General features: G+C 40.8%; 1 protein-coding gene across 24 annotated transcripts in view; it reads left to right on the top strand.

The window, feature by feature from the left end:
• RBFOX1 (RNA binding fox-1 homolog 1) overlaps positions 1–21,510 on the top strand; it is a 1,791,866-nt gene that overhangs the window by 1,176,376 nt on the left and 593,980 nt on the right. For 21 of the 24 annotated variants that reach the window (XM_043560618.1, XM_043560609.1, XM_043560612.1 and 18 more), the window contains one exon: positions 19,486–19,527. The exons of the other annotated variants lie outside the window; for them this stretch is intronic. In XM_043560618.1, coding sequence (XP_043416553.1) covers positions 19,486–19,527 — 42 coding nt within the window. The remainder of the gene's footprint in view (positions 1–19,485; positions 19,528–21,510) is intronic. 24 annotated transcript variants of the gene reach the window in all.

Raw genomic sequence — 21,510 nt, 5'->3', positions numbered from 1 at the left:
CAGGCCACAAAGGGTCAGCTGCTGCAGGCATCATTACCCCTGGGGTCTGAGTTAGTCCCCCTCCCCCCTGGAGAGAGCAGGGCTAGAGGTCTGGTCATCCTGCAACCACAGCCGCATACTCCTGTTCCCTCCAGACAGCAGGACACTTGCTGAGAGCCTAATGGTTGTTGGGGCCACCCCTTCCTGGCTCCTTTGTTCTAAACTCTTTTTATACCTTTGAGGGCTAGAGACAGTCAGCCTTCTTGAAAAGAGTAAGAGGTTCCTGAAGGCAGGAGAAATATCTGACTTAACTCTTTGGCACACAGTAGACACTCAAATATCTGGTCATCTAATAAACAAGGGAATGAACAGAGGGGATGGGTCATCTCTGTGGATAAGTTAATGGCCTCTGTTTTATTTAACAAGCCTTGTACAGTACTGTCTGTATGCCAGAAACTGCTCAAAGTGCTTTTTACATATAAACTCATATATGCCTAATGTAAACCTTGTAAGTTAGATGATACTAATATCCACCCCCCCTTTGTTTTAAAAGTGGGTGGTAGAGGGGGCAGATGGCATAAGTAACTTCCCCAAGGCCAGGCAACTAGTAAGTGGCCAGACTCAAACCCAAGCAGTCTGGCTCTAGAATTTCTGCTCTAAATCTCTTGGCTCTACTTCCTCTTATCCTTAGTTTTATTCTCCTCTGACCAAGACCAACATTCTTAGATAAACCTAGCCAGGGAGCAAGCATGTGTGGAATTTAATCCCTGAAGCCCATTTTGCAGAATTCCACTCTCAGAAGACATGGCAAAGAAAGGTTTCTCGATGGACAAAGTGTCAAATTATTTGACATCACCAGGAAAAAACTGATAGATTTCTTTCCCTTCATCTCTGTTAACATATAGATGTCATGTTTTGGTGTTCAAGAAGCAGAAAAAGGAAGAAGGGAGGGAGAGAAGGAGGAAAGAGAGAAAGCACGCTTTATTTAATCTCCAGCACAGAAATGGTGTCCGCGGCCCTGAGAAACACGGGTGTTCATCCGCCTGTTGCTTGGCATAGTTTCACTGCCTAGAAGCCTGCAGAAATATTGGAAGTCAAGATCCAATATAATAATTGGCTTACAGATTTGAAGAAGGATGGACAGACTTTCCCATTTCCAAGATTCATTAGCCCAGCTCCCCCTCTAATAGACGGGGCTGGCTGTATGTGTAAGCCATTATCTAATCAAATTGGCACTCTGCTTTAGCTCTGACTGGGTGTAAATGGACAGCTGCAAGATTGTGATGCATCAGCTGGGGCTGCAGTTGGATGGATCAGGTGGAATCTTTCTCACTGATGCTTGATCATCATAAGTTCTTCATTCAATCCCAGTAAGGAGGTCACCCCCCAACATTAAAAAATTTAAGCAAACATTATTGTGATTTCTTCTTAATGAAAGACCCCTGAAGGATGTTCATGTGCTCCTGCACTTCTTTGAATATGTGAACCAGCTGTGAATTATCCTTCAGCTTGATATACCTGGAAAATTTCATAGGAGTGTAGAACTTGGTGATATCAGTATGGAAAACTTAGCTTAGCCAGAAGTTTATGATCAACAAAGAAGGCAGCATGGCAGAAGGTCATAAGAGAAAATGCCAGTATCAGATCTGAGTATGGATCCCAGCTCTGCCCCTTAGCTATATGCTATGCCTCGGTTTCCTCACTTACAGGTTTAAAGGACCACATCAGTGAGCATACTGTGTGGAAGCCCAGTCTTCCCATGAACATAACTAAGCGTTGCTAGGAATGTCAACGTAAAACAGAAAAATCTAAAACCAAAATCCGATCAAAAAGAGCCAGAAAGGGATTGGCAATCTTTTGGGGGCTGATAGAAGAAAGTTGGTGTATCACGTGGAAGAAACAGAACTTTCCATTGGTTCATTTACTCTTCTCTGTCAAGAGAAATCCTTTTCATTCAGGATGGTATGAACCTTGGTAGGGGCAAATGAGTCAGTATTGCTGAAGCAACCTTAGGACAGTGGTGGATCTAGATAAACTTAAGCGTTTTACCTAGACTAATAATCCCAAAACAATAGCATAACTTGGATACAGGTCATTAAATAGCATTGAGAATGCGTGGCAAAAAGCAGAGGACTATGAGATTAGAAATGGGAAACCATCAGATATCCTTGAAATTTTCAAAATTGATGGAAGGAAGCTGGTGAGCCCTAGAAAGTGTAGGCTGGTACTAACTTTCTAAATCTCATAAATCTGTACTCAGATCTGGAGAAGCTTATGAGAAGCATGGTTTGTGAGTTTATCAAATAGGATTTGATACATGTGAATTTCAACAAGACAGTCAACAAGGACACCTTTGTTGTGATGCCTCAAGGACACACCAGATGTGATCCCTTTGAGCCCAAGTGGAAGAAGATGGAATGGATATTCAGAAAATTAGGTGGAGAATAAATTCCTGATAGATGGATAACAAAGAGGCATGATATCAAGAGTGTTGGTGGTGATTTGGATTGGAGTGACCCCCAAGAGCTTTTTCTCAGGTCTGTCCAGGTGGCCTTTTTCCTAAATGTCTGCATGAAGATAAAGAGGGCTGTTCTCCAGTTGTGGGGATAGTACGATGTGGAGCACCTCTGTGCATTGAGGTCGTGACTTTCCCACCCATTTTACAGGTGAAAAAATAAGGCATAGGAACTGTATTTATTTCCTAAGGCTGCCATAACAAACTACCACAAACTGGGTGACCTCAAACAACAGAAATTTTTCTTTTCATGTTTCTGGAGGCCAGACGTCTGAAATCAAGGTGTTGGCAAGGGCAGCTCCCTCTGAAGGCTCCAGGGGAAGATCCTCCCTACTTCCTTCCAGTTTCTGGTAGCTCCTGGTGGTCCTTGACTGTGGCCCATCTCTCCATTCTCTGCCTCTGTTGTTTCATGGCCTCTTCTTGTTGGGTCTGTGTGTGTCCTTTTTCCATCTGTCATATGGATGCTGTCATGCATCCAGGACCCACCCTCATTCACTATGATTTCATTTATATCCTTGCCTAATTATATCTGCAAGGACCCAGTAAGGTCACATTCTGAGGTTCTGGGTGGACATGAATTTGTGGGGGACATTGTTCAACCCAGTGCAGGCAGTTATGGGGTGTATTCATGGTCCAACATTTACATGGCAGATCCAGAAATTGAACTCACCTCTGTCTGACTCATTTCTCCTCATATTCTTAGAGGAAATGATCAGGAGAGAGAAAGGACTCAACTCGGTGTCCTTCGAGGAAGAGCTGAAGAAATGTGGGTATTTATCTTGAAAAAGAGAATACTTGAGGAAGGTGATTATAGGCATGGAGCAGAGTGGCGCCCCCCGAAGGGGAATCTTTTTGGTGTAGCTTGGTTGGGCTGGGAGAAGAAACCTCACTCGGTTTATGGCCTGCCTCAGCACTGGAGCCAGGGTGGTGCACCGGGTACAAATTGCATGGAGAGGAAATAAATGGCAGTAGTGCTCTAAGAATGTGGCCCACAGCTTCAAAGGCAGAGAGGCAAGAAGACCTAGTGGTCAATGGTCAGCCAGGACTCCAACCCCAGCTCTGCCATTCACCTGCTGTGTCAGCTTGGATGGGTTGTTTAATGTCTCTGAGCCACAACCTAGGGATAAAAATAATATCAGCCTCATCAAGCATACACGATGATTCACTGTGATGAGACATAGCATATAAAGACCTTAGTTCAGTGGACCCCACAATGCCAGTACTTAATGGATGCTGATTATCATGGTAACTTAAATGCTCTCCTTTCCTGTGCTGCCGAACAGCATCCCATGTTTCACCCGCTGCCCAGAGAAGCCGGACAGCTTGTTTCCCGTCTGGCCATGGTGGTCCCTGTTTGCCTGCCCGATACCCACAGAACCCTAGCGCCTCACCCATGGTGACCTGTAGTTCATTGCCTTCTCATTAGTGTAATTACAGAGGCTTTCCTCTTTTCCTGCAGCACTGCCAGTGGCTGCGAAGGAAGGTTTCAGCCAAGTTGACTGGACGGGCTTCCTCATTATTTAAGGCACTCATTATTGAGGTTAGGATGGCTCCCCAGCTCTGCTCAATCCAGCGAAGGAAACCAGCTCTCTTTTGCTTCTGTCTTCTGGGGCTGTCGGCAAGCTCTGGATGACTTATAGGGTCTCCTCCCGTTCTCCTTAGAATTGGATGGTTTCATGTTTTTTTTTTTTTTTTTTAAATCAGTCCTAATTTCTTTTTTTAAAGAAAAGATTCAAACCCACAGTCATGAGCAAATGACAAATTGCCCAACTCCTGACTGGGAACGCCACTCTTCCACAGCCTTTTTTTTTTTTTTTTTTTTTTAATATTTGGTCTGCTAGACAAGCATTGGTTCTCCCCTCTCCAAGCTTTCTCATAATTCTCTGCTGGAATTAGAGATAATATTCTTTAATAATCACAGGTTGTTCATTGGTAAGCAGGTCTATCCTGGACTTTCACCCGCCATTTTGGTTGTGGTGAGAGTTTCCTTTTATGCTCTATGAGGGAGCCTGGCCTGGGTCCACGTGAATTGCAAATGCTTTTGATGTCCCCAGATGCAAGCATAGCCCCATACTAAACCTTCTCTGATGTCCGAAGTCTCCAAGTGTTACGACCGAGAGTATGCCCTCCCTTTGTGGAAGGATGCACTTCGCCTGTGTGAGACCTGCTTCAATTAGGAAGGGAATGTGAGTCAGCAGAAATCACATGGGATGGCCAAAATTCAGGTCAGCAAAGAGAGCAAAAGTACCTACTGTGCACAGATTGTGCACTGTCCCTGCTTTAGGGACCCCTGTCTTCTCCTCTCCTGAAGGCTGGGGTGACGGGGAGTGAGCCTGCTCTGGGAGCCTTTTGGTGTCTACCATTTGTGAAGACACAGGAGTGCAGCTGTTTGAGAACAGAGCTGCCCCCAAGTCACCTGACTTCAGACGATCTCTAGATTTAATATGCATATGAGTCACCTGGCGTCTTGGAAAACACAGATTCTAATTCAGTTGGTCTGGGTGGGGTCTGAGATATGCATTTCTAATGATGTTTCAGATGGTGCCAATGTTGCTGGGCCACAGACCTCACTTTGAGTATCCAGGTCTTGTCGGACAATCAGGGGAAATCTGTACCTGGGATTCTGCACTTTGCATTTCCTTCCTTGCCCACAATTGCCCATTCAGCTGTGGAGCCAGCCCATTTATCCTAGTTAAAGGGTTCTCCTGCTCGTTGTGATTATTCCTCATGATACTGATTACGTTATACACTTAAATTAAATAAAATGCACCCTATTGAATGCACGGCACACAAAAAGAATATTTATTTGAATATTAAGTACAGATAAGACTTCCCCTGGGATTATTTCACAGCGCATTTGCAGAATTTAATTGCAAGGTTTCCCCACTCAGGTTCTTTCAGAATGCTACTTGTGAAAATATTTTCTTTCCAAAGGTGAAGCTGCGCTCTGTTGGTTTATTATTATTATTATTATTATTATTATTATTATTATTATTTTAAATCTGAAGAGCTCTCTGAGCTCAGTCATTACTTCCAGTGTCTAATTAATACTGATGATGACAAAGCAAACAGCCAGATGACCTAGATTTTCCTTTTAAATTGCCTGCAATTTACACGAATGCCTCTTCATTGTTTCAGAACTTTTGTGAACCTAATTCTTCCTGTAAAGATTCTTTAAGTGTAAGGGTTACAAGGGCTCATTTTTCATGAAGCATATATCTTCCAGTGCTCCTTCCATTAAGCTTTCCAGGAAGAGTCTCTCTCTTGCTCTCTCTCTCTCTCTCTCTCTCTCTCTCACACACACACACACACACACACACACACACACACACACACACACAGCAATGATAACAACCACCACCCAGGCAACCCTTTCAGACAACTGAACTGGAAAATTAGAAGATGAATACTTCTCAAGCTTCTTCAGCTACAGGATTGTTCCCATTTCGTAAATGATGACATTTTGTAAAGTCACAGAAATCAGGAATGGTGAAGACCTTTTACAGCTATGTAAAGATTTCTTTAGATGCAGATAACAGCATAGCTTAGAAAGCCAGCCTGGGGATGTTCACCTGGGCTGCCTTCGACTGGAAAGTCATTTATGTCCTTATTTCCTTGTCTGGAAAATTGGTCCAATGGGACTTAGTTCACTTTGCTTTTTCGCTTTTTTTTTTTTTTTTTGCTGCTAGTACAGTGGTTGTTACATGATTTATTTCTGTTGACATACTCTGCGATCTGTGGATGTGAACTTTTAATGTCACAGCACAAAACTTCTGGAAGCATCAGCCACTTTTCAAATCCTTGGTTTTCTGTCACTATGGTATTGTCCACCTGACATCTAAGCATGTAGCTGGGTAGACCCAGGACATTGTCAGTCTATAAAAAAGAATAAATAACAACAGCAGCATCCAATAGACTTTGGATTATGTTCATTGTCTAACAATGAAAAGGCACTTATCTGGTGCTTTCTGTGTGTGAGGCACCATCTGATTGCATTGCAGATGGTAACTCATTTAAACCTTTCTTTGACCCCATCGGGGTGTATGGACAGTTCCAGGTGAGGAATTTGTCCAAGGTCCCTAAACTAATAAGTAGCTGGGTGGAGATTTGACCCTTGGAAATCTGGCTGTTAGAGTTTATCCTCTTAACCACTGCATTTAAGATGCCTTCCAAACGTCTCTCAATTAACATGATCAGGATGACTGCCCAGATAAGGCCAGTGGCCTGTGTGTCTCTGCTGAATCTATTTAATTGGAATGCAGATTATAAAATTATCAACTTGTGATAAAATTATCATTAAAGCTTTGCAACGTCTAACCAGAACGAAAAAAAAAAATCCGGTTGAAATATCTTAACTTGAAAATATTCTTGAGAACATATATCCATCCTGTCCAGGCAGAGATGGTGAACGGTATGTAAATCACCCACCTGGTGTGTCCAGTTCTTTCCCACCTCTGAATGTCGGTGGGGGAGGGGTGGGGGGAAGGGAATGACAAGAAATCTGTGTTAAGATCTCCTACTCCATAATCAGAGTTTTCTGGCTATAGGGTAATGATGGTCCTAGGAGACTGGTCCAGGGAAATATGCCAAGCCCTGTTAGTTCCTCAGGAAATTTTGGTGAGTGTTGTTTGAATTTTCTTGGCCTGAGCAAGAGGTTGGGGAGGGCTTTGTCGGGGATGGGGGGGGAGGGGGCAATTATAACCCTTGATTATGAAGGAAAGGAATGATGATTACTTCTGCATCTGAAACAAACAGAAATCATCTTCCTAATAACCACAATTGTTTTCTCCCTGCCTCCACTGCCTCGGTTCACAAAATACCTTATTAAATCTGGAGAATAAAAATGTGCCTGGGGTAATGGTTTATTATTAGAATAAATAATAGGCAATATGTTTCCCCCCCACCTTGCGACTTATCAGATGCAAAGACGTTTTCTGGGTTCACTTGGAAACGTGTGTGCATGTGTCCGAGCAGCCTGGCTCTTCATGGCCAGGGGTCTGCCCTGTCACTTCAAGGCCAGCATCAAGCCTGAAATTAACAACTCCAAGAGACTGCATCCTTGCAGGGAACAGATGGATGGGGAAAGCTGAAAGGGATCCTTGCCAGGTGCTGCTTGTGGCTGACACTTCTAGCTTGGCGTTTGTCTATTGAATCTGTCTGCCTGGATAGCTTTGTCTCGGACCTGGGGGCCTTGGGCTGTTGCTAATGGGGTATTTAACAAGTGGGTGCATGGTAGAGGAGGTGTGAAATACATTTCTTCCTAAAGAAAACAGCTGTTTAAAACCTGTTTTTTGAGGCTCACTCAAGTTCTGTGGGCATCCTGACCTCTGGCTTCCTTTAATCAGATAACCAACACTTGAATCTCACCAGTGACTTACATCTGGAGCAGTGACTCTCAATAGAAGTACCAATATCATCAGTTGATACAGTTTCACAAGGAACAGCAGGAGAAGTACTCACTAAATGTGTAGTGCCTGCATGAACCATACCAGAGGTTATTGAAGTGTTAGAAACACTCAGTATTTTCAGATTCCAGGACATTGCTCAATAAATTATCCCACACATCGTTCGCCATCAATTAAATATGTTACAATTTTCATTCTTTGGGTTCATATGCTCAAGTTTATATATAACTGCAAACCCATTATTTTTTTCCCAGTTAGCACTTAGTCTTGCCAAGTTCATTTCTCCTGTCCCCTCCACTCCCAACGTCTGCCCTCCAAAGCTGGCGTCTTTACAAGAAGACAAGATTTAAGGAACAAATTCTAGTTCTCCCCAAGGTTGAAATGAAATTGTTCGGGGGGGAAAGATGAGTGGATTCCCCAGGTTGTTCTCTCAAATGCATTTCTTCATTTATTCAGCACAAGCCAGAATCGAGTTAATTAATCATGGCTGACTTGACTCATTGTTGTGACTTTTTGTTTTCATTTTTTTTTCAATTGATTGTTCCTCGCTTCCTTTCCTGAGTCCTAAGCAATTACTACGCTCACATACTCTTTCTTCTCCCTTATACTAACCCCCCCCAACAAACAAACAAACAAACAAACAAACCAGCTATAACAAGTGACAGGAACTGTATTTGCATATCTGGCATAAATGGTACTGTTTGCTTAGAATCAGAGGACACACTTCCTTGTAGGATACATTTGGAAAGAGCAATGGGTTTTATCACAATCAGTGTGATGGGCCCCCTTATATTCAGGGATTGAGGTCTTCCTGAACTTAGATCTCTAATAAGCATTTCATCGATGAACTCAGAAGCATAGTAGGCAGACCAACCTTTTTATTTTATTTTATTTTTTTACTTTTTCACTGAAGAGATTGCAAGCTAAATTACATAATGTCCCTGATAAAATGGAGTTGAACTTTCCTAAATTTTTTAATTTAAAAAAAAAATTTTTTTTTTCAACGTTTATTTATTTTTGGGACAGAGAGAGACAGAGCATGAACGGGGGAGGGGCAGAGAGAGAGGGAGACACAGAATTGGAAACAGGCTCCAGGCTCTGAGCCATCAGCCCAGAGCCTGACGCGGGGCTCGAACTCACAGACCGCAAGATCGTGACCTGGCTGAAGTCAGAGGCTTAACCGACTGCGCCACCCAGGCGCCCCATCCTAAATTTTTTTAATGTTTATTTATTTTTAAGAGAGAGCATGAGCAGGAGAGGGGGAGAAAGAGAGGGAGACACAGAATCCAAAGCAGACTCCAGGCTCTGAGCTGTCAGCACAGACCCAACAAGGGGCTTAAATTCACAAGCCTCGAGATCATGATCTGAGCTGAAATTGGATGCTTAACCAACTGAGCCACCCAGGCGCCCCAGAGTTGAACTTTTCTTAAGAGAGTCATCCTGGGTTTACCCTTTTGGTGTCTTGGGGAGGTATTTATAGTTATATAGCTACCATTAAGTAGCTACTTATGTACTTACCCATTAAGTACCTACTATGTGCCAGGCCAGGCCTGGGCTTGATGCCCTATATACAATGTCTTATTCAATCATTACAATACTCCTATAATTCAGCTTTTAAAGATTATATTATTATGACTGCTGTCCATTTGAATGTAGAAAAACAGTGGGCACTCATTATCAGAAATAATAGAACCCAAGATTATAGGAAATGGCCTATCTACTCCCTATCTTCATTATTATTCTCATTCCCAGAATCTCATTTTTGTACTTTTGTTTGCAATTTGGTGTTTATCATTTCAGATTTTTTCCATGTATCCATTCATGGATGTTTGTGTATGTATATATATGCACAGCTTTTTAAACACAAATTGGATCACATTTTAAAAACTGATTCGACTTGCTTTGTTGTGTTCATTCTATCATGGACACTGTTTCATATCTGTGAATGTCTAGTGAATCCATAGTATTCCATAGTATAGATCAAGGGTTGGCAAGTTGTGCCCACAAGCCAGATGCAGCCCACAGCATGTTTCTGAAAATAAAGTTTTATTGAAACACTGCTGAAGCCATTTATTGGCACATTGTTTTTGCTGCTTTCTAAACACAAGGGCAGAGCTGACTCTCTTGTCCTCAAAGCCAAACATATTATTTGTCTCTCTTTTTAAATTTATTGTCAAGTTAACTAACATACACATGTTAGCTAAGTATATTCTTGGCTTTAGGTGTAGATTCCCGTGATTCATTACTTACATACAGCACCCAGTGCTCATCCCAAAAAGTACCCTCCTCAGTGCCCATCGCTCTCTTCCCCCACCCCCAACAACCCTCAGATTGTTCTCTGTATTTAAGGGTCTCTTATGGTTTGCCTCCCCTCCTGTTTTTAACTATTTGGCTCTTAGAGAAAAAGTTCCCCCACTTCTGTTATAGATGCACCGCAGTGTACTTAACCATGTTAGTACTGAGGGACACTGATATGCTTCCATGTTGCAGGTCTATGTTATGAGAAGTCATGCCCTTCCCTCCCCATTCCTCCTTCCATACTGTTGCAGAAGCTCCTAGCCGAGGAATCTTTGAGAAAAAGGATATGCATTCTGTACTACAATAGTCACCAACTACAGCAGGTGCATATCTAATCCACAGGCACCTCTTCACCCATTCATCTCACAAGGATAACGGTCAAACCTTCAAAAATTTCAAGGCAGCTCTCACCTGTATATATTCATATATATGTATACATTTATGCACATCTACATAGACATACATGTACATCTATGTGTACATATATATGCTTTCTTTTATTAAGAAAAGAAATCTGAGACTCAAAAGTGTCAGTCCTTCAGCCAAACTCACACAGCCTATGGGAAGCAAAGCCAAGATTTAAACCCAAGTCGTTTGGCCTAATGCTCCTTCTGAAAACCCCTTGGCCTTCACACTAATTCTTAACAGCAGTGACTAGTATTTGTTGAATGATTCAAATGTGCCAAGTGCTTTGCTTAGTACGTTACCTGGATTATCTTATTTTGTGCTCATAAGAAAATTAGACACTAGGTGGGCACCATGTTTTCCCCATTATACAGTTGGGGAAATTGAGAACAGAGAGATGCTATAATGTGGCTAATGTTACATAGACGACATGCCATGATTGGATTCAGGCAGTCTGTTTCCTGAGCCTCTGCTCTCCATTGGGGAAGAAACTCTTCCTGCAGAATGATCTGGTGGACTGTTACCAGAGAAATCTGATTTGGTGGAAAGCATTCCAGTCTAAACCCATTCAACCAAGAAGCAAAGTACAGATCTATGCATGTATGGAACCAGATAACACAGTAATTTCGTGTTTTGTGGAAGACAGCCGCAAACATGTAAACAGTATCGTGTCAGGCAGAGCAGCAGAAGGGCACTTGCTAGGGACAAATGAGGTGCACACTGGGAGTGGGTTAAAAATGTGGGTTTCGTTGGTTTCCTTCCTACTGGAAGCTGTGCACTGTGCTGATTCAGAGAAGGGCTTGAGTCAAGCCATCTGGATGGCAGTTCCAATACTCACCAGTACTTCCTAGATTTATGACTTCAGAAAGTCACTCTACCTCTTTGCGCCTCAGTTTCCCCACCTATAAAATGGAGCTGAGAATCCTGCCTACTCATGAAGTGGTGAGCATTAACCGAGATCCTCCTAAAAAGTCGTATTTATAGCATATTTTTTAGCATGTCATAAACATCTGATAAATTTTAACCACTGTTAATGTAAAATTTATTTTACTAAAGATAATTAAAATAATTATTTTCCTGTCAGCATAGTTAATATGAGCAAAATATAAAGGTTTCGTGATAGTAATGAACCTTCCTTACCCCCACACTCCAATCCAGTGTTCTCTCTTACTCTGTTCTGCCTTCAGCTGTGCTCTTTGCGATATCACCTTCCCAACTCCTTGGGTAGGTCAGGCCTCCTCAACTCTTATTCATCCTATAAGGGTCAGAGCAAGGGCTCTTTCTCTGAAAACACCTGACTGACATTTTCCTCAACTACTTTCCCCACACAGCAGCCTGGCTCGGTGCCTCTCCTTTGGGTGTCTGTGGGATCCTGTGTTGTCCCTCTCTCTCACACTGTGACCTGGCACTCTAATCTTCATTTTATTCCTCTCTTTCTCTCTTTGGGATGTTTTTTTTTAGGAAATTCACTGTCTACCATTTATATCTGTATCCCCTCCCATTACACAGTGCTAGTCACAGAGTAGGAACTTATAGTACACAAACCAGATGTATACAATAATCCTGAAATGCATTATGGGAAAGGCAAAATGTAACATTCACCCTATGTACTTGGAAGCATGCCTTTATAGGGACTGCCATATTTTTTCAGGAGAATTTATAATGACTAGGAGCATGAAGAATTTGAGAAATGTGTGTAGGTACCAACTGATTTGATGTATTGATTTCTATGTTGCTAGACTTCTTTCGTGCTCTTCTTCTAAATAATCACAATTGCCCTGAAAACTGGAATTTCTAGCATTATATTATTTCATACAAGAAAGCTTGCACATCTGTTTATCCATTAATTTATTGTGTGTCTTCTTATTTCTTTGAACTCATACTTTTCCCAATTTAAGTTAACCTCATTAATTTTCTCTTTTGCTTGACTCTTCCGCCATATTGAATTACTTGCACTTCATAATCTCACTGGGATTTCCACACATTCTTTTCTATCCTTGAAAGAATTGTTTTTATTCTTTCTCTGGATACATTTTCCGAAAACAACAACAACAACAAGACAAACAAAAACAATAACATATTTTAATTCTCTAAAACAAGCTTGTTGCCCCTCCTAGGTGCTAGTGGCATATATTCTACTTCATTGTAGCTAATGTTCTCTGTATTGTAATTTTCAATTTACTCATGTTTTCCCCACTTAGTGAGCTCCAGAAGTCTTTTTTTTTTTTTTACTATTGCATTCTCAGTACCTAGAACAGTGTCTGATATCTAGAATGTGGATATGTATGTATGTATGTATGTATGTATGTATGAATGAATGAATGCATTTGTTGTTGAATACATGGAGGAATGGATAGATGGACAAACAAAAGAAATGAATAGATTCCAAAGATTGTCCTGGTCCCTAGGCAAAGAAAGCCAAATAAGACTCAGTCCTTTCCCTTATAGATCCAGTCTGATGTGTGGGAGGGGAAACCACGCTAGTAATAGGGTCAAGATAAAGTGGGAAGAAGTGATAAGAGAGAACTCAAAGTCAGGAAAAGATGAAAAGGGCTGAGTCTGAGAAAGATTCTTTGGCCTGGTTGGCTAGATGAAGATAGGAGATGGGAGAAGATGAATCCCTGCTATTAAACATCCTGTTCAACCAGGAGAGCAAAGGGTCTCATGCTGAAGTTTATTGCTTCAGTTTCTAACCTTTCATAAGTGCTTACTTGGCAGCCGTATCGAGAGTGGTATTTGATTCTCTGGAAACATCTTAAAGGAGCAGCACCAGATCTCCCACTTTCCCTTTTTTCATTTAGGCTATAAAATATATTGGTTCTGTGCATTACTGCCATGAGAGGAAAAAAAAATATTGCATGTTAGTTTCCAAATGAAATGACATTTAGTGAAGTGTACAGTTAAGATATTTTTCAAGGTTGGCTTTTAAAGAGTGCACTGGAAGAGTCTTTCTTCATAACAGATGATAAGAATTTACAGGTGCCTTTTATTCTCTAGCCCTCTCTCATAATGGTTATGGGGAAAAAATTTAAGAGCCTCATTAGATCTAGCAATAACTAGTGAGCCTTCAGAGCATCATTACACCCTGCTCAGAGTGCTGCGTGATGAGCACAGTTGCAACAGAGACACAGACCCATGATGGGACTCCGCCATCTTGCCTAACTGGCCTCTTGAACTCTATTCACTTGGTGAAGAAGGGGCAGTGAGTGGCCACCTTACTCAGAAGATGTGGGTGTTACAGGGTTGACTTCCAACCAAAGAGGTCATGGCAAATGTAGTCTCCATCAGGAGCGGGTGGAGTGTGCTGGTGAGGACATCCAATTCACAAAATATTTATGGGATAGGTCAGGAACATGACCCAAAAAAGAGAAGCAGGATTTTGCTACTAGAATATTGGCAAAACAATATGGGATGCCATACAGGAAAAGTTAAAATGAAACAAAACAAAACAAAAACTTAAAAACCATACGTCCACTATAGAAATTACTCAAAATGTCCTTTTTCATTATCTCCAAATCTCATTTTCCTTAATCTGCTTCATTTGAAGGACAACACAGCTATTTTCATGGCTACTGTTGAATTTTGCATTTGATATGCTCTGTAATAGGAACATTATAATACGGCATCCCTTTACGTTATTTATGTCGGTAGGCTCCTTGTTTCTTTAAATGTCATTGTGCTTCTCTGTGTCTGACAAACCCTTCTGAGTTTTGAAGACAGATGTTAAACATATTCATCTTGGTATTAGATAAATCAGTTTATTAAATTAATTAAAATGAAAACTATCACTGTTACAATAACAATAAAAACACACATTTCTGCAAGCCACTGATACTTAAAAGTTTTCTGATTATTAATGTCGTGCATGACATAAAGGATACTTTGGAAAGTACAGCGAACCATTAAGAAAAAAGTATCATCATCACTCTTTAATCCAATCTCCCATTTTGTTTTAGATTTAGATATGTGGTCTGTTTCAGCTAATTCTTGTATAAATAATGTGAGCTTTAGGTTGCAGTGTTTTATTTATGTATAGAGACATTCAGTTAATGTAGCATCGTTTGTTTTGGTGTATATTGCTTTTTGTTGTTGTGTATTTTTCATTTTTGTTGTTAAAATGGTTACTCTAAGGATTACAGTACAGACATACCACACTTCTCTAAGTGAACATGGAATCAATGTTTTACCGCTTCAACTGGAGTGTGGAAACTTTGTGAAAAAAATTTTTTAATGTTTTTATTCACTTTTGAGAGACAGAGCATGATCAGGGGAGGGGCAGAGAGAGGGAGACATAGACTCTGAAGCAGGCTCTAGGCTCTGAGCTGCCAGCACAGAGCCAGACGTGAGGCCGGAACCCATGAACCGTGAGCTCATGACCTGAGCCTAAGTCAGATGCTCAACTGATTAAGCCACCTAGGCGCCCTCTTTAAAAAAATTTTTTTTACTGTTTTTATTTGTGGAATGTAGGAACTTTACTGACATATGTGTCCCTTTACCCTTCTCTCTTTATGTTGGGTTTATGTTAGGTACACTGCAAATCGTGTTAGACAGTTTTCTAACTTTTCTGCTTCCAGTCATTACACATCTTTAAAAAGGACTCAAGAGGAGTAGACTAGTCTATTGTGTTTATATTTACCCTCATGCTTCACTATCCCCTTTGGAACATCTCTATAATGTCCAAATTTTCTTCTGGTATTATATTCCCTCTGTCTGGAGAACCTTCTATAAGCAATTCTTTGAGAGTGGGTCTGTTGCTGATGATTTTTTTTTAAATTTCTTTAATATCTCCCCTTCATTTCTAAAGGATATTTTCATTGGAATAAAAATTCTGGATTGCCACTTCTTTTCTTCCAATACTTAAAAAAAAGATCATGTTGTGCCTTCTTTTGGCCTTCCTGGTTTTTGTATGTTTGTTTAAATGAGAAATCCACAGTAATTTGAATTGTTGTTCTCTTACAAATAATGTATCATTTGTTTCTGGCTGTTTTCAAAGTGTGTTTTGGTTTTTGTTTTTGCTTTTTTTCCCCCCAGTGTTCAGCAATTTGATTATATCTGGAAGTGAATTTCTTTGGGTTTACCTCTTTAGAGTTTGCTGAGCTTAAATTTATAGGCTTGTATCTTTTGCTGAATGTGGGGAATTTTTAGCCATTATTTCTTCAAATAATTTTTCTGCAGTGAACTGTGTATCTTTATTCTAGAACTCAAGTGATATCACCGTTATATCTTTTGGTATTATTCTGTAGGTCCCTAAATTTATTTTTCTTTCTCTGTGGTTTAGATTGGAAGCTTCTTTATTCATATGTACACAAGTTCATGGAGTTTTTTCTGCTATATCTCTATTCTACATTTGAACTCATTCACTGAGTTTTTAATGTGTTTTTTTTTAATTTAGGTTATTGTTTTTGCAGTGCTAAATTTTCCTTTTGGTTCTTCTTTGTATCTCCTATTTCTCTGCCAACACTGTCTATTTTTTTTCCATTTGTTTATCTGTGTTTTCCCTTGTTGAAACATTTTTTTTCAAAGGGAGGGGGTGCAAGTGAGTGAGGGCAGAGAGAGAGAGAGAGAGAGAGAGAGAGAGAGAGAGAGAGAGAGAGAGAGAGGCAGGGCTCACCTGCTTTCACCTGACGCAGAGCTCGTGCTCACCCAATGTGGGACTCGAACTCACAAACTGTGAGACCATGACCTGAGCCGAAGTCCGATGCTTAACAACTGAGCCACCCAGGCGCCTTGTTGGAACATGTCTATAACAGCTACTTAAAATCTTTATTTGACCATTTCAACATCTGTGTCATCTCAGGGTCAGTGCCTATGAATGTCGTTTCCCATGTGAGGTTAGATTTTCTGGTTTCTTTGTATACCTAGTAATTTGGGTTATATCCTGAGTATGTTGAATGTTAATGTTATAAGATGTTGGGTTTTCCCTCAGTCCTGTGGAAATTGTTGATATTCTTGTGTCAGCAGGCAGTCAATTCATCCAGTTGGATTCAGGCTGAAAGTTCTTACCTTCTTTCTGTGGATTTTGCTTCCAGTATCAGTTCTGCTGTCAGTAGTCTTTGCTGTAATAGTTGGATCGTGTGTGCACATTCCAGTGGCAAGTCTGGGACCCGAGCAGTGATCTGTCCCATTCATTTCTCAAAGTCTATGGTATCTGTGTAGGTCATATACCTACACATGTGGCTCAGGCGTGAGTGTGGAGTTCACAAAAGCTCTATATGATGTCATTTCCCCAAACTCTATCCTTCCTTCCAAACTCTTTCCAGGATCCTCAAAGTATTTTTGTTTCCCAGAGCTCCTCTTTTTTGTCCTCCAGCCACAAAGTTGGTGCTTTTTAACCCTGTTCATGTAGTCCTGTGACTCAGCATGCCTTTGTGGCCAAATGGAAGAGGACAGAGAAAAATCAGTGGGATTTTGCCCCACCTTCTGGGACCAGAGCATCTCAGATCATAGAGAAACTTTGCCTCCCCCAGATTGTTGGACATCTCTATCTGCCTGTATTTTGATGTTTCATTCTGGGTTTTTGGCCGCCTTGCATCCATGCCAGGGGATGCTGGTGAGGAGGAGGGGTCGGAACCCACTGCTTGTTTCTCCTCTTGCCCCCTCCCTCTGTAGTTGTTTGCCTTGCAGAAAGCTCAGATGGTGCTGTATGCATTCTACTCAGACTTAACATCTGCACTGAGTGGGGAACACAGGGTGAGGTGTGCTTATGACATCTTATCCAGACCCAGAACCTCATCACCACCTTCATTTAGTTCATCGTGGGGAGAAAAAACATAAAATAAAATTTACCATTTTAGCCACTTTCAAGTATTCAACTTGGGGGCATTAAATGCATCCACAATATTGTGTAATCATCACTATCTAGTTTGAGAGCTTTTTCTTCGTCCCAAGTGGAAACTACAAACCCATGAAGCCATCACTCCTGTCTTTTTGTCCAACGCCCCTGGCCACTACTAATCTGCTTTCTGTCTGTGGGTTTCCCCCACTTCATTTTTTAACAGTTTACAAAGATAAAATTTACATACCATAAAGTCACTTGTTTCTAGTGTATAATCCACTCTGTGTGTGTGTGTGTGTGTGTGTGTGTGTGTGTGTGTGTGTTCTGTGTATTTATAGAATTGTACCTGTTTTTAAAAAGATTTTGGAATATTACCTCCCAATGTTTCCTCTTTTATTTTTCTTCCTTCTTTTTAATGATCTATTTTACTGTAAAATTTTTAATAATTTTTTTAATGTTTATTTTTGAGAGAGAGAGAGAGAAAGAGAGTGCACACGAGAGTGGGGGAGGGGCAGAGACAGAGGGAGACACAGAATCCAAAGCAGGCTCTGGGCTCTGTCAACACAGAGCCCTATGCAGGGCTCAAACTCAGACACTGTGAGATCATGACCTGAGCCAAGTTGGATGCTTAACTGAGTCACCCAGGTGCCCCTTACTGTAAAATTTTAAAACAAAAGGGAGATTGTAACATGTATGTACCTCTGTAGCTGCTTCTCCTAAAAACTAAATAGTGCCTTTTGAGCATTTTCCATTTCCGTTTTTTCACATGGTTCCAAGTGCTGCACGATGTGCCATCGTGTGAACGTACTATAATTTATTTTTAATTTTACCATTATTGCACATTTTAATACTTGCAGTTTTTTTTTCTTTTCACGAATAATGCTGTAGTTAATTGACATGTAAATAAACATATGTGTATATCTTTCCTTATTGCCTTCGGTGCTATTCTCAGAGGTGATATTTCTGGGTTAAAGGGCATAGCAAAACACTGGTTTATAGATTCTGGGTTCTGGCATATCCCAAAATAAAGATTCTTGTTTTTGTTTTTGTTTTGGAGAAAGTAGAAAGAAACTCTCAGTACAAAATACATAAAATATACATCAAAAGTCGGTTCCTAAACCTTCTTATCCTTTAGTAAAAGTTTCAAAAACTTGCAATATAGTGTCAGATGCAAGGAGTCAGGGGTTGCTTCATTGGTGAAAAAAAAAAAAACGAGAAATAACCAGAATACATTGTGAATGCAGACCTAGATTTTATTCCAGCCTCGCTATCTAAGCGGAAGGTAGAGTCAGCCAGTCCCCACAGAGGTAGAGTGGCCATATGTCAGGGTTTGCCTTCTCACTCCCACTTCACATCTGCTGTCACTGGCATAGTCATTAATGTCACCCCACCCTCTCCTTTCACTCACATGCATTTTTCCCGTTTGGACAATGCATTATGTGGTCACTCTGAAGAAGCATCCTTGATTTTCAGAAGCACATTTTGGTAGGGCAAGGATGATCGATGCCTGGCAGATGTATCATGAGTCTCTCCTCTTTGGGCTTATGGTGGGTATCACAAACTCATCAGTTTCTTTCTCTGATACAAGAATTGTCCTCAGAACTCCCCCAACACAATTATATGGGGCCTTAGCTACCATCTGATTAATACTGGACCATAAAATGGATCCCATTTGCCAAGGCATGTAGGTGATGCTCCTGGTCCTTGTTGTGGGAGGAGACATCGTGTGATGGCTGGTGCCTGTCCCCAACTGTCTCGGGGGGGCCTTCAGTGAAGAATATGCCTGTACCATTGGGGCATGGGGGATTTTCACACCACAGAAACCTTCATCCGGGGAAGATTTTGCTTCCCTCACCCTCTATGGGACCTCTGTCCTCCTTCCTCTTGAAGACTCTGGCTCATCCTAGCTGTATTTCTGGATCACACGATTGAAAATCCAAGTGAAACTCAGGCTATTTAGACCTAAAGAAAAAAAATTAAATACATAATTAATTAATCCTGGTTCTCCTTTGAACCGAGTGATTAGAAGCAACTTTCCATTTTCTTTCATGTTGTTTTGGTGCAGAACCTGCTGATTTTTTCCCCTCTTTTTTTTTTTTCCTTTGTAGGCTTCAAGACAACAGATGAATTGTGAAAGAGAGCAACTAAGGGTAGGTGCACCTGCCTGTAAAATACTTCCTGGTTCTTGTTTCTGTATGATAAGCAAAAATTTCCTGTCTCTCCCAAGACACAGGGTTCTAAATAGCGGGCTTCATCTTAAGACTGGTAGAGTTGAAAATATTTATCCCAGCTAATTTAGTATTGATTGAGCTGGTAAATACAGTATATCTTCTTTTGAAGTGCCATTATAGTAGATATGGATTTTTTGATTTAGATTCAGCAATAAATACTTCTCTTCTGGAATTTGTTTGACATCATTGTACTCTTTTTATGTACAACACGAGGTCTAAGTAATAACAAAGGTCAAAAGGATGTCTTGCTGCTTTCTTAATGTGAATACCAGGCTGTTTGCTGAGTGGCTAAAATGCTCTCTTGCTGTTAAGTGGGGGTGGGTGAGTCACTAATATGTCAAGGGCATTTTCCAGGAGAATTCAAGTCCTCTGTAGACCTTTTAGTTTTAGTGGCATATGTGTATATTGAAGAAGGAGACAGAATTTTAAACCTCATATGCTATTTACCTTCTTAAAAATGAAACTCTCGGTGCTCAAGTGTGTTACGCATCGACATGGGGAGAATGATTCGCTTATACATTTAGCTTGGTGGCATTGTCCTGTTCTCATGGTATCATGGTTGATATCCTTTTTGGCATGGATGTGGTATTTTAAGAAATATCAGGATTGTCTCCACTCCTCCCGTTTGTATTTTTTTTAAAAATGTATTCATGTTTTGGATGGATGACTTTGAAGTCATAAGTGGCCTAGTTTTAATGTCACTGACGGAAGTTGGCAACTTTTACTGGACAGTGCACCTTATAATTGTGTTTCTGTGTTATTATAAAAACTAGAGGAATCCGCTGCTTTCAAAATCCTAACTGTGAGGTTTTGGGGGCTGGGGGACCATTGTGCTCAAAGGGATCTAATGCCTCAGAATAATTCATTAAACCGGTCCAATGCCATTTATACACTGCCTTGTAACTTTTCAGAGCATTTACTTAATGCTGGTCTTGGATGACACTGATTTGTAGAGTTATTTTCATTTTGCAATTGCTGTTGGCATCAGGTCTTTTGCATCCTCTGTAAGACAGAGTCTGGTCGTATGGGACCGAGAAAGTGGGTTGTGGATGTCTTCTTCTTTTATGCATATTTATTTTATGTGGTATACTGGCACGGCCCTGTCCGTTAACCTCTCATCTATACCCATTTCACTCCTGAGTACCTGCGCCTACATTAGCCACCGTCCTTCGTAAAATACCCCTCAAGATGTCTTAAGCTTTCCTGAGCTTTGTTATGGCTTTTCCCTGCAGTCTGAATTACTGGTTCATCCTGGTAAATAATGTATTGCAACTTCAGATTTCTCTTCCTGTTTGGATGAGGACGATGGCCAGAACTAGGTCAGAGCTAGATAAGAGGAATGTGTGCTTTTGTCTCTGGGATCCCTGATAAATTCCTCAGAATTAAGATAATACTGAATCCTCTATTGCAAATGAGACTCGCCTGGCAAATTAAGGGCTGCAGGGGGTAATGAAGTGCTTGTGTGCAGTTTGAGGGATTTATTATTTTGCCTTGATGAGGACATTGTCAACAGGGGTGTGGTTTAGGAACAAGAATGGAGCCCACTACGCTCTGTTAAATAAATTCAAGCAGTGGTTTGATATAATGGGTCGTATGGTTTAGTCCCAGTGTGGCTCCAATAGCCATTATAAAATTATCTCTACTATCGCGAATCGGTGCTTTGTTCTTTGTTGCTATTGTAGTTTTTATTTTTATATTTTTAACTAATGTATGTTTTCAATCAATAGAAAACACATTTAAATCGATGGAATACACATTTATGTGGTTCAAAATTTTAATGATCCCAAAGGGAATGCTTTTATTTAAAAAAAAATTTTTTTATGTTTATTTATTTTTGAGAGAGAGGGAGAGACAGAACGTGAGCAGGGCAGGGGCAGAGAAAGAGGGAGACACAGAATCTGA

This window comes from Prionailurus bengalensis, chromosome E3 (genome assembly GCF_016509475.1).
Source record: "Prionailurus bengalensis isolate Pbe53 chromosome E3, Fcat_Pben_1.1_paternal_pri, whole genome shotgun sequence".
NCBI lineage: Eukaryota > Metazoa > Chordata > Mammalia > Carnivora > Felidae > Prionailurus > Prionailurus bengalensis.
Note: the sequence above shows the minus strand (reverse complement) of the source record. Positions and strands in the feature narration are given on the sequence as shown.